The sequence below is a fragment of the Peromyscus maniculatus genome, chromosome 4 (genome assembly GCF_049852395.1).
Source record: "Peromyscus maniculatus bairdii isolate BWxNUB_F1_BW_parent chromosome 4, HU_Pman_BW_mat_3.1, whole genome shotgun sequence".
Classification (NCBI taxonomy): Eukaryota; Metazoa; Chordata; class Mammalia; order Rodentia; family Cricetidae; genus Peromyscus; species Peromyscus maniculatus.
The window spans coordinates 54,920,734-54,939,927 of NC_134855.1; the positions used below are offsets into that span (position 1 = coordinate 54,920,734).

The 19,194-nt window shown below is 39.9% G+C and overlaps 1 protein-coding gene across 4 annotated transcripts in view; it reads right to left on the reverse strand.

Moving 5' to 3' along the window:
• Nucleotides 1-19,194, reverse strand: part of Ccdc141 (coiled-coil domain containing 141) — a 157,867-nt gene that overhangs the window by 11,028 nt on the left and 127,645 nt on the right. For all 4 annotated transcript variants that reach the window (XM_076569743.1, XM_076569744.1, XM_015988611.3 and 1 more), the window contains 5 exons: nucleotides 18,660-18,809; nucleotides 10,141-10,281; nucleotides 8,855-9,049; nucleotides 6,459-6,642; nucleotides 2,345-2,457 (listed from right to left, as the gene is read on the reverse strand). In XM_076569743.1, the coding sequence (XP_076425858.1) occupies nucleotides 2,345-2,457; nucleotides 6,459-6,642; nucleotides 8,855-9,049; nucleotides 10,141-10,281; nucleotides 18,660-18,809 (783 nt within the window). The remainder of the gene's footprint in view (nucleotides 1-2,344; nucleotides 2,458-6,458; nucleotides 6,643-8,854; nucleotides 9,050-10,140; nucleotides 10,282-18,659; nucleotides 18,810-19,194) is intronic.

The window sequence follows — 19,194 nt, forward strand, 5'->3', positions numbered from 1 at the left end:
AGCCAACGGTTATAGAGTGAGACTCTTTTGACCAAACAAACAAAACACCCAAACCAAAAATCTAACAAATAATGGGGAGGTCTTTTCTCCATCTCAAGGTTACTTGGAAATCACCAGAGACGATAGGTATGCAATCCTTTTTAAAGTGTCAAATTGCTATACAAATAGAATCAGGTTTTTATCACTAGTCTAGCCTTTGCAAGAGTTAGTGCATCCTCTTTTTAATAGATTCCATGTAGGAGGGGGTAAGGTCCTCGGGAATGTATTAGTGAACTTGTAAAAGAGACCCGAGAGACCCTTTGCCCTCGAACCTCCTAAGTTTGGAATGAGGTGACTATGAGGATGTGGGATTTCCCCAGGTGTCAAACCACCATTGTCCAGATTTCAGTCTTACCAACCTCTGGAACTGTGAAAAACAAATTTCCTTTGCTTAAATGCCACCAGGTCTATAGTATTTAACCTAGCAGCTGGAACAGACTAGGGTGGGTGAGGAAGCTCACAAGTGTTCTGGGGGAGGAATAAGGAAGATTTGTGGGGAGAAAGGGAGGTTTCTATTTAAACTTGGGTGTTGATAGGATTTTGATAAATAAAGGGTCATGTGTTTGAAGTAAAAGTCTAGAAGTAGAAACACTAAGGAGCGTGAGACGGGAACCTGCAATGAATTCGGAAGCACAGCAGTTTAGAAGGCGACAGACAGGTCTTAAAGCCATGGACGGGGCTCATAGTGAAGGGTTTTGAATATGAAAGGACATGAGTACAGCCATATTTAGGAAGGGGAATCAAAGCCAATATAGAATCAAGGGACTCATAAGTAGGACAGAAAAGAATCTGAATGACAGATTGAAAATGCAAGAGAGGAAAATCCTAGCTGAATGGAGTCTCTAAGGCACAGAGAATGAGAAAGCGGAGGCAGGCAATGGAACCAGCTCTTCAAGAACAGAGCCATGGAATGAAAGATGGGGGAATATCATTTGGAAAGACAAGATTTCAGTAAGCTGAAGATGTCCAATATGAAAGAGGGCACTGTAGATGATGGCAAGAAGGGTCTGAGGAAGGAATTTGTCAGCCTAGACAAGTAAGTAACAGAAGAAGCAGGGCCCTGGGAGTGAAGTGGAGGTGGACACTAATGAAGATGATGTAAGATACATGGCTCATTCCGACCCTTCTAGCGGCTTCACAGTTGTAAAATAATTAAAAAGGTTAATTGGCTTATCTATTAGAAACATTAGTACTTTTTATTCATTTTTTCAAATCTTATTTGAAGAATTTATGTGTAAATAATACAAAATATTACAAAAGAATGAAAAACCAAAGCACAAGGATGTTCATTGTAGTGTGATGTAAAATGATGGCAAGAAAAGAAGTTGAAATGTTTAAAAGAAGAGAGGTAACTTGGTTGTGTAACTTCTGAATTAAAATTCCCTCAGATTGTCTAAATTGAATGAAAATTCAAATTCATGACATGGAAAATCATAAAAATATTTGCCGTGAAATAGACATAATTCTACCTGAACAGCAAGTTCACTAATAAGCATGGACAACAGCAGTGATGAACACATTGGGTTGTCTTCACAGTCAAGCCTCCAGACCACCATGGCATCCATTTAGGTGGTTAGAAAATTTAGTCACATGGAGATTAAACCATTTACCCAATTTGTGACCCCAAAGTATTCTGAGGCAACTGAGTTCCCATCTAGAGCCTGTGCTCTTAGTGATACAACTATTATCCTAAACCACTCCCTTCATTAAGTTGTAGAAACAGTATCAACCAAAACATTTTTGAGAATGACAACATATTTGTCCTTTAGTTGACTTTCATCTACCTTAGCTGTCATAAGCATTTACCCTGTTTTTACCTATCATTTCATTTTAATGCCATGAAGGCTATAATGGTTAGCTTAATACTTCCATAATGCTAAATGTTCAATGAATATAACACCTGAATACTAGTGTTACTTTCTTTGGTGCCATAATCTGGAGGAAGAAAAAGCATTACATCTCTTATTTATGAATATAAACATAAGACTCCTTAATACAAATGTTGCTTTGGTTTTAATGGTACACATTTATCCTCTAGGATATGATCCATGGAAATGTAAACGAGACACCTTAATTGTATTTAGCCCTCATTCCCAGCAACATTTTTCTCTGCAGTGATAGGAAAGAAACAGGATTAATTATCACAAACTCTCAGATAATTATGTTAGAACACTGAGAAACAAATGTGCACGTTATGGCTCTAGAGAATTTGTATTAGAACATCTCTGCAGCAGAAGACATTTGATTAACACATTTTTATTTATACCACTTGATAATAATACATATTCCAGAAAGAAGAAATTACCTTCAGTTTTTCTTTAAGCTCTACGAGAGACCCACATAATTCAGTAATAGATTCAAGAATCTCCTTGTGTCTTGTGACAATCTTCTCAGCATATTTCTGTCCTTCTTCCAAACCTGGGAAGGAGCAAAGATAAACTTACATTTAAAGGGAATTCTTAACAGGAAAATAGAAAGAAGTGGATGCTAATTCATCTCCCAAATGTCTTTTGTAAGTGCTGGTGGACAGTAAGTTCTTAGCAAACACACATGGACAGAAAAATCAATGGATGCAAGTATTTTTTTTTAAAGCCAAGTGTTACAGTTTAGATATATTTGGATACAGGGTGAGGAATGGATGGGAGGGACAAAGGGATTGCGATGTAGTCTCATGTAGCCCAAAGTGACCTTAAACTCATCACATAACCTCCAGTCCCCAAGTGCTGGGATTATAGGTGTGTACCACCATGCCAAGTTGTGGTTTGATCTGGAAATATCAATGTAAGCCTTGCATGTGGAAGGCTTGGTCCTCAATGCTACCTATGTTCAGAGGTAGGATTTTTGGGAAGGATCATGAGACCTCTGACTTAGCCAATGGATTAGTTTGTTGATGAGTTAAAAGTTGAATTGACTATTGGGAGGTAGTGGATCCTGTGAAAAGTGGGCATGGTTAGAGGAAATGGGTTGCTTGGGGGGTATGCCTTTGGAGGAATATCTTTTCCTCAGATTCTTCTCTGTCTCTCTGTTTTCTGGCTGCGATGAGGTGAGCAGCCTTCTCTGCTATATGTTCTTGTTTCTGTAATATTCTATTCAAGATTAGCTCAGAGAAGTAGAACAAGCCAAGCATGGGATGATGCCTCAGGAGCCCTGAGCCAGGTGTATAGTCACAGTGATGGAAAACTCACTAGCCCATGAGTTCTAAAGTGAAGATTGCATTTGCTGTACCATTGTCACTTTTATGAAACCTAGATAATGTACTTATATTAATATTCTTAAGACTCAGTACTGATCAGGGTTTCCTATACAGGACATTTAGAAATTCTTCACTGCTTAGAGAATATTCATTTGTCAGGATGGCATTCAAGGCACACCATTATCTGGTTTGAACCTGCCTGCTCCAAATGTGTGTGATTTTAATTCTCTGATATATTTTCATTCCTGGCCAAGCTGAGCCCATAATTCCATGCTAAAAATTTCCCATATAAAAAAAATTATATACTTAACATAGAAGAATGGGCCTCGACCACCAACTCTTCTCAGTTTATGAGTTAGAAAAAATCAATTTGAAATAGATTAAAGAATTAAATTCAAGACGTGGAATTTTAAAACAAGTAGAAGAAAGCACAAGGAATGTTGATGTGAGTGAGGATTTTCAGGTGAGACTCTGAAAGTCCAGGAAACAAAAGCACACATGGACAGATGGGAGTGTGTCAGACTAAGGGGCCTCTGCAGAGTGGAGTGGACCAAAGCGCAAAGGCCCCTTACAGAATGAGATCGAATAGTTGCCTCTGGTTTATATCTGATGGGAGGTTAGGATCCAGAAGAACTCAAGCAACTCAACAGGCATGCCCCTCCCACACCCAATCCAACCTGAGAACCAGCAACAGCTGGAAACACGTTTCTTAAAAGAGGATACTCATTCTGAGCTGTGGATGTAGCCCAGGGGCCCGAGTGCATGCTTAGTGTATGTGAGACCTTATCCTGGTTTTCTTCATCTGCTGTTGTGATAAAATACTGACCAAGAGCATCCTGAGGAGTAAGGATTTGTTTCAGCTCATAGTTTACAACCCATCATTAAGGGAAGCCAAGGCAGAACTTGGTGGCAGGAAATAAATCAGAGACCGTGGAGGAATGTTGTTGACGGGCTGACTTGCTTGCTCAGTTACCTTTCTCACACAACTCAGGCTCACCTACTCAAGGTAAGCTTGGCTCTCTCACACCAGTTGGAAATCAATAAAATGCCCCCATAGACATGGTTACAGGACAATCTAATGAAGGCAATTACTACTGAGATTCCCTCTTGCCAAGTATCTTTATGTTTGTGTCAAATTGACAAAAACTAACTATGACAGGCCCCAAATTCAACCCCTAACCCCAGTCACAGAAGATAAAAGTTACATACAACAAATGACAAGCATTTCCTATGCGGTGACTGTTAGGCCCAAACCATGTCTCTAGACTGCAGGAACCGCCCGTCGTTGTTTTTTCCATAAACACTTCGGCCAGCTCCTGATGCACAGTAGGCACTCACAACTAGCTTTTGGGATACATTTATTTGCATTAAAAGTCTGGATTCTGACTGGCCCGCTGGTTGAGCAGGTAAAGGCTCTTGCTTTCAAGCCCGGTGACCTGAGTTAGAACATTGAGGTCCGCGTGGTGGAGGGGAGAACTGACTCCCACAGGCTGTCCTCCGACCTCTACATGTTCACTGTGGTCTCTATCCCTCTACCCCCGAATAAATGTAAAATTTACAACTTCAGGGATCAGCAATGCTTTATTCCTCTGCAAGGGTTTATTTCATATTCCTGAAGTAAATGTGTAATACAAATAAAGGATGGATAGTCTCTTGGTCTGGTGAGATGTCCCAGTGAGTTAAGATGCTTACTGCCAAGCATGCCGACCTAAGTTTGGTTCCCAGAACCCACTTGGTGGAAGGAGGGACCTGATTCTGCAATTTGACCTCTGGCCTCTAAATGTGTGCTGTGGCCTGTGTAGTCTGCAAACATAAACACATATCATACACACACAGACACAAAATAAATATATTTAAAGGTGTGTAAGTTCCATACTAAATGTGTGGAAACTCATAAGAATGCTTATTTTTTATTATAATATTCAATTATTCCTTTATTACTGCAAGAGCTTTTGATCCCTCAGTACATGCTATGATGCTCTGAGTTAACAGGTGAGATTTCATCTCTCAGGGAGATTATACTCTAATAGAATAATCCAAATGACTAACTAATGCAAATATCAGCTAGTAATAAGAGCCAGAACATTCAACAAGGCAGACCCAGAACTTTGCAAGGTTGCAGAAGAATGTGATTTTATGGGGTCTTTGTGAGTACTTATCATGTCTTGGCATTGAACAGGGATTGTAATACAGCATATTATATTCTCCTCTCACCCACCAGCACATAAAACAGAGAAGTGTCTATACTATCAATGGAAAGTAAAATAGAGACAGACATCCACAGCACTAGAGATGCCCTGAAGACTTCCTTTTCAGCGTGCTTTCATAGTAACCATGGCAAGAGAGAGATATCCATTTCTTTTCATTAGCTTTCCAGCTGAGATTTTAGTGTTTTTGTGATTTCTACTATTTTCCTTTGAAAAATAATAAACAATTTGTTCTCAAGGATTTCTTATTAGGCAGTCAGTGTACTCCATGTTGCTAAGCATTTTGTTTCTATCTGGGAAGAGGGGTGAGGTAGACTGAATGTCTGTCTGGAGCAGCTTTGGGCTGCTTTCTGAAGTGCCTACTAGTGTCTTCCCCTAGGCTGCCTTTGCCTAGTCACTGTGGATTTCCTTCGTCTCACAGGAGTCACATCAGAGAGGTCATAGAACTGCTCTCTCGGGGCCCTCAAAAGCATTGTCCCCCAGGGGCTTCTTTTATGAAGTAGCCCTTGCTTGGCCTCTTCCACTCTTGCCTCACCATGGAGGAGAGCAAAGCATCCATGAGGTGACAGAGTTCTCTCATTTGCTGGACAGGCAAGAAGATGAGGGAGAGTTGGCCAGCCATTGCTCAAATCCTCAAATCAAACTTTCATGGAAATGTGAGGCTGATAACCTTTAGGGTAAGCTCTGTGCCCACTTGCACTGAATCTTCTCATATACAAGGCGTCACTCTAATGGACATTACATATTAGTCTATAGAGTGTGGCTCTGGTTTCATTGCCCTGGAGAAGAATGGAAAGGATGGGACACAAAGTGAACAGAGAAGGAGTTAAAACCCAGGCTTCATCTGCTGTGGGAAGTGCTACCCTCTGCTCCCCACTGTTTACTTTTGCTGGATGTGGCACGGATCTTGAGACTTCTCTCGGAATAGGTGGGGACAGTAAGGGCCTTGATCTTCTTCCTGCTGGATTGGGTTCACTACAGACTTGTTCAGTGGCAATTACTATCACATAAGAACTCACCGTATAGGCGCTGAGCAAGGTCGATGACCTCCCGAATCCTTTCTTCTTGCTGAGGCACTGAAGGAGCAACAAACTTATTGAACTGCCTGTGGAGGATTTCCACAGCTTCCTTTGTCTGGCACTCCATGGAATACTTTCCAACTCTTACCACTGTGGCACTTGCATCTTCGTACCAGAAGTTACACTATAGGAAAATGGAAGAAACCACAGATTGAAGAGATTGTGTCCTTCAGAAGTTCTTCATATTGATCAGTTCAGATTTTGATTTCCTTAAACTTGTCCAGACAGCCTTAAACTTTCCAAGTCATATTAAAGAAAATATCAGTACATAGTCATATACCTTTTCACTTAGACACCCAATGTGGCAGTTTGACCCCCAAAGGGAGCAGCACTATTAGGAGGTGTGGCCATGTTGAAGCGTGTGTGGCCTTGTTGAAGGAAGTATGTCACTGTGGGGGCGGGCTTTCAGGTCTCTTTTGCTCAAGCTCCCCTCAGTGTGACACAGAGACTACTTCCTGTTGTCTGCAAGATGTAGGACTCTCAGCTACTTCTCCATCACCATGTCTGCCTGTACACTGCCATATCTCACCATGATGATAATAGACTGAACCTCTGAACTGTAAGTGAGCCACTCCAACTAAATGTTTTCCCTCATAAGAGTTGCTGTAGTCATGGTGTCTCTTCAGAGTAATAGAAACCCTAAGACACCCAAGGCATATATTTTAAAAGTATAATTAAAGGAATGTATACAAATAAAATTAGAAAGCAAAAATATTGAAATAACTTTGATTCTCCTGCCTTCTTAGATTTGTGTAAAACAATTTTTAAGACAATGTTGTGTACTTTAAGAGCAAGCAGCAAAAGCAATTGAATACTAAAAGGAATGCAAATATTGGATAAATAATGCTCAAAACCCATATAATTAACAAACACTGCTAATAATCCATAAGTAAAACTTTTTCTTAGTAATACTCTTATGATAAATTTTCCTTTAAAAAGAAAATTTAGAGCATGGATCAAGGAAATATCACCCAAAGAAAAGAATTCTACCTTTGTGAAATAGAACTAGTTATTATTTTGGAGCACAGTGGAAGTATGAAGCAATTTTTCACTAAAAATAAGTAACTGTGGCAGGAGAAATGTCTGTCCCAGGCCAGAGGCACTTGTGCTGGGTAAAAAAAATAGCAAAACAGGACTCTGTGATAAGCTAGTTTTAAGTAAGTGCCAAGAAGCTTCAGTAGACTTGTATTATACATCATATATCAAAGAATAATCATAATGTGGCATTAAGTCCAAACACTCAACTACATTAGCAGGACAGAAAGACAGTTTGTATTTCAGAATAACAGGCAACAAAGAATGCTCGAAACCCTCAGGTGTGGTTTCTATGACATAAAATATGAGGCAATGGTTTGACCTTGTCAGACTTCGTGTATTTTAGGTGGACTACTGCTATCCTCTTGGCAGTAACCAAGGTTACAACCAGCAATGAGGAACCTGAGATATCCCAGTATCAGGTTACTCTGAAATATTTTCAAGTGTTATGAAATAAATATACCGCTTGAGCATTGACACAAATTTCCAGCAGTGACTGTAATATTAGTGGTCAAACAGTTTGAGTCGAGGTTACAAACAAATGGAAACTCTCATGGTATTGGGAGAAGTAAATTAATCAAAGCTTTCTGAAGAGCAGCTAGAAAACACAGAAAAACAAAATTCCTGTGGCTGGTGTTCATTCTCTTTGACTTGGCAGTTCAACTTTAGGGAATTACCCTAAAAGCAATAATAAGGAGGAGCATGACCAGGGCCTTCATGGCAGCAGTGACTAATACAGCATTGGAGAGACGGCTCAGTGCTGAAGAGCTCTGGTTGCCTTTCCAAAGGATCTGAGTTCGATCCCCAGCACCCATATGACAGCTCAGAACTATCTATAACTTCAGTCCTAGAGAGATCCAACGCTTCCTTCTGGTCTCCATAGGCACTGCATATACGTGGTACAGAGACATACATGTTTACAAAACATTCATATGCATAAAATAAAATAAATATTAAAAATAATTTTTATTATTTGTTTTGTTTTATTTTTTATTAAGAAACTTTTTATTCATTTTACATACCAACCACAGATCTCCCCTTCCCTCCTCTCACCCTTCCAGCCTTCCCCTACCCATCTACCCCCCATTCCCTCCTATAAAAATAAATTTTTTTAAAGAAGTAGGATTTTTTTTTTTTGAGATAGTGTCTTACTATGAAGCCTAACCTGTACTTGAACTAGAAATCTCCTGCTTCTGCCTCCAACTACTGGGATTAAAGAGTTCTCCACCATGCTTAGGACAAAATATATTTTGAAGTAACATTACAGTAAGAATATAATTACAACAACAAGAAGAAAATACCTCTTCTATTACTTCTTGGAGATGTTCAGTCAGGTCCAAATTCATCTTGTAATCTGTCACAACTTTGTCAAAGTCATTCACATGCTTTTGCAAATCCTCCATGGCTTCCAAAAGGTTGTTAATTTTATTACTTGGATAACTTGAGAATGAATCAGAAGTTTTATTATTAACTTTTTCCATTTTCTTTCTTAAAGCCTGTGGGGTGGTGGTGGTAAAGGTTTTAAAAAAGAAATTATATCCTTCCTTATGATGCTGGTAATAAAAAAGAATAACTTGGAGAAACTTGCTGCTTCCACCATTCTGATATCCTAAAATTATAATCACTGGAAAGGTACTTTGGAAATAGGTTTTGTCCAAGATATCTTCTTCAGTCAGTATAAGTAATATAAATTATTTCTAATTATCAGGAGCTCCAGAATCTATGGTGGACATTCTGGACATGTGTAAGGATGAGAAGGAAAAAAGGCAGAGGGCCTGCAAGCCACATTGGTACATATGCACGGACATGTGCTGAGGAATCATGGGAACGCATGAGCCTTGTGTGTTTGGCAGAAACTATTCCAGTGCTGCCCCAGCACATGCATCTCGACATGCATCGTGGGTGCTAGGTTACAGTGATGGGGCCAGAAGCTATGGGGGTACTGTTGAACAGGGCGACCACACGTGCTGGTGATATATTGATGATGGTGATAGCCAAGTGCAAGGGTCTTGAGTGATTTTAGAATAAGCTGAGTATGTTAACAGAGGGTTCCAGCCTGTCTTAAATAGTATGCAACATTTGCATGCACTGAAATATAACATGGCACCCCAAACATACACATATTTCTTCTGTTTTCATGTGTCAATTAGAAATGATTGGAAATTTAAAATTATGAATAAGCCAGAAAGCTCACAGAATGAAGGTGAGTTGATTTCAGATGATCAAAATTGTTTTCTGGGTAGAATGCTGCCATAAATATTCTATGAAATCTTTCCTGTAAGTTAGTCCACTTAAAATCAGCATCACATTACTGTATACCAAAAAAATAACTGAAACATTTTCAGGAAAACCAACTCTGGATTATAGAAAATGAAGCTATTGTTTTTAAAGGGGAAATTAGATAAATCAAATACTATTTATTTCATTCAAGAAGTCAAATCATTATAAAAATAGAAAACTACCTTTTCATCTCAATTCTGTAAAAAAGAAATATGTGTGGACTGTAATGATTTTGCACTAGTTGTAGTAACTCCCCCCCCAACACACACACATGTGCATGCACATGCATACACTGCTTTCTTATTACCTGAATTTTTTCAGCATACATATCAACTTGTTGGATTTGATATTGAAGAGTCTTTAGGTTTCGAGATTTTTCATTTTTCTTGGAGTAATTAAACTTCAGATTGTTGAATTTCTTTTTTATATCTTTGAATGACTCTTTGAGCTATAGTTTAATGAAAAATAAAATCATAATTTCCTTACAATTAGATAGACAATACTCATTGTTATGAATATAATAAATATTTCCAAACAGTCATCATCTTAAAACTATATTCAGAATACTTTCAGTCAAAACTACTTTCTGATGTATTATTTTAAACTCAGTATAGTCACAGACTATCCCATTGGTTGCCAAATAAGAAAGTATCTAACATATTGAACATAAACTTTTGCAAACTCAAATTGTCTTATTTGTATTTATTCGGTATAAAATTTGACACTCACTCCACTTTCTACATGCTAGTATTGTTCTAGATCTTTCTGTATCCTGGTACTCTCTCATAGTCATTATGTATAAAAGTTATTAAGGCTCCAAGGAGCTGTTGATGATGAAGAGGTCAATGAGAGCTTGACTTTTAGAATAGCAATACAGTATGTGAGATTTAGTGAGAAAGGAGTTTTATTTTCCTAGCTAAAGTTATTTCCATGAGCAAATTTTAGATGAGTTTTACTTCTTGGATGTAGGCCATTAACTTTGAAAATACAAACAAACAAATAAAAAAAATTCAAAAAAGAGTCATTGCCACCAAGGGCAACACTGACTTGTGTAGAGATAGGGCATATTATGACGGTCTTACAAACAGTTCATCTTTACCAGTACACTAAGATTCTAAGCAAGATGGTACTTTTAAACATTCTCCTTTCTGTTGCTTCTACATATTCATGAGGGCTAAGTGTACTTCTAGGCAACTCTCACTTCCTATTATCAGCAAAGGGAAGCACAAAGAAAACATAAAACCTAAGGTTATATGGGAGCTTTTATGGCAAGAAGGAATCATGTCATGGTTGATAAATCCAAGTGATGGAAAGGAAAGTTAGAAATACATTAAAATTCTTTTCAATGATAGCAAACAAATAACCTGAGATATATAAAAGCCATGCACATGTTACATCTTAGATTTATAATACAGAAAAATACATCTGCCCTAGAAAATGTATGCTTTCTCAAAATGCTCACTCCAAGTTTTCCATATTGTGGAAATAAAACATTGACTTCATCATTAACTCTTCTTGAAACTCTACAAAGTTTTGGCAGATCTGATTATATAGAAATTATTATACTTATGCATTTTTTGCATAGAACATACTGATACTCAATCAGTATTGATTTTTACATAGAAAATGACATTGTTTTATATTAGTTTTAGGCTACAGATAAAACCAAGAACAGAGACCATAAAACCACTTTAACAGATAAACCAACAATGTCCAGAAAGAGTGGAAAGAGCTGTAACTTCAGATTTAGAAAATGATTTCTATATCAGGAGATATTTAAAATATCCTATTAAGCTGGTATATTCATGAAATAGCCATTAAATATTTACATTCTGTGACACTTGATATTTTAATGTACATGTGTTAATTCTAGCAGGAAGGGATAAATGTGATATATTATATGAAATTGGAATGTACAAAAACTATATCCTGAGTTATTTATAGAAAACTGAGGTAGGCTCTTTTTATATCCCTAAATTGCATCTGCAACTATAAATTAATAAATACCCTATCTGAGGCCGCCAGAGATCGTTATTTAAAAACTCCTTTCGTGACAAGTTAGCTGTCTAGGTATTCTGCTTGAGATGATTACAAACGTGTGCGGATGGGGAGTGCACTGGCTGTACTCCAAGGTGGATGTACTGAATACCACTGAGCAGCACACAAAGTGCTTAAGATGGCCAGAGCAATGTCACAACAGTTTACCTCCATTAACAACCATATTCAAGGTACGAGAGCGCATGCCTACAATCCCAGTACTCAGAATGCTGAAGGAGGAGGATCACAAACTCAAGGACAATCCAGAGTTCACAAAAAAAAAAAAAAAAAAAAGGTTGAGGAAACGGCTCAGTGGGTCAAGTGCTTAATAGACAAGTGTGGGAACCTGAGTTTAGATCCTCTAGAAAGCGTGTGAAACCAAGCATGGCGGCCTGTGTCTGGGATCTCAGTGCTCCTAAAGGAAAGATGGGCGGCAGAGACAGAAGTCCCAGAAGCTCATGGGCCAGGCCAGCTGGCCTGACAGACACAGCTGCACAGACAGTCACAGAGACGCCGTTTCAAACAAGCTAGAGGGAGTGGACTGACATCCAAGGTTGTCCTCTGCCACACACACAACATCATGTGCCAGCGCCTGTACTCACTACACGAACATGCACTCACATGCAAATCATACCCACACAAAATGCAATAAGATAAAATAATAAAATAAGCATTACAGAGTAAATAAAGGTACACAGTCATGGGCAGGTGTGGACTGGAAATCACGATTTCCTTCCTTTCTCTAGGTACAGAAACATGGTACTATAGACTTCAGTCTAGAGGAAGGAAGAGAGATTCTACCATCAAAATTGCTAGCCAAAGGGTCTCATTTGCTTCTTCAAACAGGAAGGTGTAACATCTCCTTGAAGGCTGTCTGAGGAACGTAGAAAGACAGAGCCCCAACATTTTCATTCTAAACCATGAGCTTTCTAGTTTACTCTGGATTAAGAAATATCAGAATTATAACTGGTGAGAATGACTTCATTTCTGTATCAGCACGCATGCATTTCCACTGAAGATGATTTAGAAGGCCAAAGAATGTTCATGACACCATGGGTATGTGAAACGTGATAGCTTCTTTCTGACACACAAGCTCTCTCCACAGAGTTGCTGGCACTCTTTAGTCACACTGGAAATCTCAGTCCAAATCAAAACTCTTGGGCTTTTTTAATGCAAATTCAAGACTACTGCATGCACAAGGAGGGGAGAGAATGGATGAACTACCTCTAGCATTAACAAATCCAGCCGCACCTCATTTTGCTAACCTGCACATTCCAATATGAAAACTTCATCTAATCCCCACATAACTTGGCATCATAGTTTTAAAGGAACAGAGTGCTATGCTTACTGGCCTGGTGTATCATTGTCCATGCAGCTGTTTCTAAGTTTAGTAAGCTTATCAGCAGTTGGGGGTGGTGGAGATGGTTAAGACAACTGCCCAGCTTGAGCATATAAGCAGCCACACACACCAGCAGCATGGGGACAGAAATAGTTTAGTCATTACAAATCTTTAAATGCAAAAAAAAAAAAAAAAAAAAAGAAAGAAAGAAAAAAGAAATCTTTAAATGCTATAATTCACAGTGGTAAAATCTATGTATTAAGTATGTTAGGATTGTTTTCAGTGAGTAATTTGATTCTTCCCTCTTTGGACATGCTCAGCTCCCATGTGTGCATGGGATATGTGGACTAAATTTACATGGCTATAATTAGGAAAAAATACTAAAATTTAAAAACTGGTCTTTTTTTTTTTTTGAAACTACAAAAATTGTCCTCTTTCATAATTTCCCCAGTGAACAACAAGCCTCCTTTCAGAGCTAGGAATGAGAGATCGTCTATGGAGACAGAGGAGTAAGAGGCTCCTGACAAGCCAGGGTGGCTTGCTATTCTTAGTCTTAACTAAGCCGGTTGAGGCAGCTTTCACAAGAATGTATCATGTGGAAGTCTGGGGCTGGCAAGGCCAACTGGTGTGAGGGACATGGGCTATTTAAAACAAAGACAATGGGTTTGCAAAGAAAACCTTGCATTAGAACTACGGCATACTTCTGGCCAACCCCCCAAACCCAAAATGAGCAGTCCGTTTTCATTTCTCTAGCATGCACTTCACAAGGTCCATTTCCTAGGCTCCGTTTGCCCATTCCAGATGAGAGAGCCTTCTGAGGCTCATTTTCCGTAATGAAAGGCTGTAATGTACCACCTCCCGGAGACGCTTGAATTTGAAATGAAGACATCCAAAGATTCAAAATCTAATCCTGATTTTGCTGCAAATATTAATGGAGGGCATTGGGTCTCCATGCTGGATAGATTTCTGGAGAAGTCTTTTTGGCCTTCTTCCATTTGGTAACCACAGCACACCTTCCTCAGCTTCAAGCCGCATAGCAACAGAAGTGAGACAACTTGGAACACAGAAACCTGTTCCAACTGCAGGTGGCAGCAGCAGTGAACATTATCCTGAATGTGCAGCATCTTCATAATGAATTTAACATATCTTATTTGTTCTATTTGGGGGTATGCTAACAATAATTTTGAATGTGAGCTGTCCATATTCTCCAGAAGATCCTATCTGATTCACAGATATCAAATACTACAATGTAAATGTTTGAACCTTCAGGATGAACATTTTCTGAACAAATTGTAATTTTTTTCTGTCCACTTATATGTGCCACCCAAATGCAGTTGGGTTGGGGCCTATTGGGCAGATGGCCATGGCTATGTGGGTTTTCATTGTTTCCAGACTCTTAAGTTTTCTGTGGACATTTGCAGTGTTACAGCCTGGTTCATGGTAGCCGCATCAAACAAATTTGCTAGATGAAGATAGTTTAGTATTTTTTCTAAGAACAAGTTTGGATTGCAAATCTGAGAAATGAATATTGTCTGTTATTTTCTTCACAGTGGTGGCCCCCAGAGTCGCTTGTTCTCTAGGCAAATGTTTCTGTGCTCTTCCCTGCCATGATGGCTATCCATGCTCATTCTGTCGGGGCAAAGTGCCACACAATGGCGGGTGGTTTTCATCTTAGTGTGTGTGTGTGTGTGTGTGTGTGTGTGTGTGTGTGTGTGTGTGTGTGTTGGTAAAGCACCGTTCCTCGATTATAACCTGTCACTCCTTATGAGTTTGTATGTCCGGCTCTCAGATGACAGATCCATCCAAACAACAGAATTTGAGGAATTCATGCCTGGCACATGGAATATATGCTAAATTCTTCCCTTCTTCACCTCTGACAGGAAAGATGTTGCTATCTTAGAGGAGACTTTCCAGAGTAAGGTAACATAATTGGCTGGTAGCTTCTTTGTGGAAAACTTATTTTGAGAAAATGGATACCAGCCTGATTCTGTCATTGCTGTTCTTCCCAGAAAAGTAATTGTTTGTGACACAAAATATGAGCCCTTAAGTTATAAATCCCCACTATCATCATGTAAATATAAGGGGGACTTTTTTTTGGTCAGTTTGCAAGAAGAAAATGTGTTTCCTACTAACACACCTTTCTAAGTGTAGCTATAAACAAGTGATATTCCTCGGCCATGTAATGTGGCTGTGGAAGTTTTTAGAATGCTTAGTATGTTAATGATATATTCACATGGCCAGGCAAGAAAATGCAAAGTGCTATTGAGCAGTTATGCACACAAATGTCTTCTTGCGTGAAATGGGGAGGAAATGCCCTAAAATCTGGCACTTTGACAGCTGTGCTTCTCATGGGTAAATGTGAAGAAAACAATTTTTTCAAAAGTTTACTATGCATAAAAATATGCAAAGATAATGAAACACAAAAGACACAGTTACATGTCTTTAAAGAACGTCACATCCTATTTTAAAAAGTCACATTTAGAGAAGCTTCCATCCATTTGCCTGAAGGTACAAAGTCCTTCTGTAAAGACCTGAGTGAAGAGCACTAAGTTCCAGCAAAGTCAAGAGAAACAAATCAAGTGTGACCAATCATTCCTCCATCCTGTCACAGATGCATGAAAAGACAGGAATAAAGTGGTGGAATGGGACTCTACTGAGTGACTGGTTCATGCTGGCTAAGCACACACCAGGCACGTTCATGTCCAGATGAATCTTGGCCAAGGTTGACCCCAAAAGACTTCAGACAGAAGCTCGGTAGTCTTAGTGCACTGTTAAGATGAGTCATATGAAAAATGAAGACATTAAGCCAGATATTCTCCAAAGTCTATTACAATTCCATGTCTGTGAACCTTCGTACACTACTTTGATCATACTGAATCAAAACAGTGTGTTTTGTGATCAACTTTAAAAATCAAATGTTAAATATGGTCTAGTTCCCTGGCAAAATGTCATTCATTTGTTTATACTTAACACACTGCATTTCAATTTTTGTTGTTTTGAGATGGGGTCTTATGTAGCTCACATTGACCTTGAACTTGCTCTGTAACCAAGACTGACATTGAACTCCTGCTCTCCCTACTGTTACCTCCCAAGTGCTGGGCAAACAGGCATGTGCCACCTTGCCTGACTTCATTTTATATAGTACTCTAGATACATGTGTCTAAACAAATTATACCTCTAGATGCCAAAGGTTGTCACCATGGAAACATCAGCTGAGTTCCCTCCTACAGTCACAGTTCAAAGTAGAATACGACATTATCTACATTTTATTTTACTAAGGGGCATCGAAAACGTTCTTTCCAATTATTTTCCCACTAATTTGGTGACTGTAAAATCCAGCATGTGGATGCTGCACTTCCACATGCCTGTCATGTCTCCACAAAACCAAAACCAAAAGCAGGAAGAAAAAAGTAGAAAAGACCTAAGATTTCCAAAGGTCTTTCGAGTGTGGAAATAGCGCCTGAAGATGAATTAGATTAGAAGTAGAGGCAAGAGGGCACTCTACTTCTCTTAGCAGTGAAGACCGCGTTCAAGTGCTCCCTGATTCCTGCATCAAACCCATTTGTATCATATGCATCTGCTCACTCATTCCTGAGGTGGTACAGACGATCACGGAGCATCCCTACTATGACTGGAAGGGTCGTCTGTCATCTGGGCTGGCTCTCAGGGAAAGTTCATGAGGCTGTCCCTATAAATAGAACTGCTGGAAGGGCCTGGGCAGGGGAACCCAGCTTCACAAATGCCACAGCTCTTTGGGGACATGGAAACCCAGCCAGGCGGGGCTGGGAACACACTTAGCCTGCTCCCTGTGTGTTCTCTGAGTTACTCCATCTCTGTAGGGAGGGATGTTTGGACAAAACAAGGAAGGAAGAAAATGAAGAGGAGGAAGATGAGAGAGGCAGGGAAGAGGAAAAAAAGACAAATTTTACAGAAAGATAATTTTTAAAAAATGGCCACAAATCTTTTATAGCCTGGGAGAACAAAAAGCTCGGGTTGATTCTTGAGCAAGAGCAAACAGACCTAGCTCAAGTGTAGACAATAGTACATGGAACCAGGAAAGGCTGCCTCTGTGTTGAGGGCAGACTACAGTGGAGATTCACCAGAATGTGACCCAGACCAAGAGGAGAGAGCATGCAGTGTCGGAGCCCACTGCTGAAGTGACAGCCATGTCAGCTGCTTCTCCCTGCCCCCTCCTGGTGGGCTGGATCCCAGCAGCTACTCCCGATCTCCTCGCCTCTCCTCTTCCTTCCAGCCCGCTCCCTCTTGCACCTGCCTGTGACCTGCAGGAAGGGTGGGCACTTCAGCACAGACCACCATTAAAGCTTAATTACCCAACCTGTAACCTGTGAGTTAATGATTCTTGACACCTGGTAGGCCCAGATTATGCAGAGTGGGCATAAAGCAAAAGTTCAAGAAAGTTAGTTAGCTGCCTTTGCCCTCGGCCACTTTCCTAGTGGACTCAAAGATTTTACTCCCAATGGAGACAGATGTGGAGTCATCATTACCTTGATGTGTTTTCCCTAGAACAAGCCCATGGGTGGAAGACGACTATGCTCAGCACTAGACAATCATGGAGACAGATGTGGAGTCATCATTACCTTGATGTGTTTTCCCTAGAACAATTCCATGGGTGGAAGATGACTATGCTCAGCACTAGACAATCAGCACACATCCCATGAATGAAAAGCTTCACTGGAGGTGGAGGCTGGAAATGCAGGAGGGGGCCCGAATACATGTCAGGGCTGAGAACAGTTGATGGAGTTAAGGAGAAATTGTGTTCCTGGGGATGTAAGGGCATGGAAGACCCCTTCTCTCTTTTCTTTTCTCTAAGAGTTCTTTTGCCAAAAAAAGCCACCTGTTCACGTCAACATGAGGTGAGTCACTTGACTTTGGGAAAATAATCTGTGGTCTCTGAAGCAAAGAGCCTGCTCCATGCCCTTAGCACCTCCTTCACCCTGAGTCAATGCTACTTAAATAGAATGTCAGCAGGCTGGAGCAAGCTGCCACCCAGGGCACTGCCACCTTTCCCTCTATGCCATGAAAAAGCTGTGTCCACTCAAGCAGGATGAAACACACACACACACACACACACACACACACACACACACACACACACACACACGCCCCAAAAGGAAAACAACAACCAAGACCCACAGCCTTCGGTCTTGTATTCAATGGTTTTCTATACATGGACACCATCTCAACTTCATCATATTTGGGAGCTTGAAGTTGATTCAAACTTTGGGCACCCCAAGGCTACTGTGAGACTAAAAGGACATGAGTAAGAATAAAGTGTTCTGATTCTCTCTGTGTGTCTCTCTCTGTCTCTCCGTCTCTGTGTGTGTGTGTTTGTGTGTGTGTGTCAGTGTGCAGTGTGCAAGCATGCATGCACATGCATAGACACTGGGACACACGCTTTGGGCTCAGTGTGTCCTTTTTCAAAGCCTCACCTCATCGATCTCATCTCTTGTGGTGCAGTACTCCAAGCTGCAGGACAGGACCTGTTCGTATTCTTTGGCGTTGGCACTCCAGATCCTGCTATCCAATTCAAGGACCTCCAGCTGCCGCTGTAGGTTCTTTGCAGAAAGATGGGAGTAATTCTGGAAATGAAGGATGTGAAAATAACAAAAAGAAGCTGTGAAACGGCCACATGACAACATACCATTTGCCTGCATTATGATGCACACAAATAGCTTTAGAAGAGATATAGGGTCCCAATTTATTTTACCCTAAACATATTTGAATCTAATTATTTTAGAAAGAAGCCAGAAACTCAACATTATGGAATAGACATTTCCATTCTTGAATCTCATCATCATCCCCAACTCCTCAGAGACGCCATTCATGATAAGGTCTAATTTTTACTTCAAAAAGCATAAAATATGCATTAGAGACATTCTGCCTGGGTGCTGTAATTTTCTCGTCAACTTGAGTTTAACCTCAGGTTCATTATGCAAGCTCTCCAATCACTATCTCGCGCAGAGG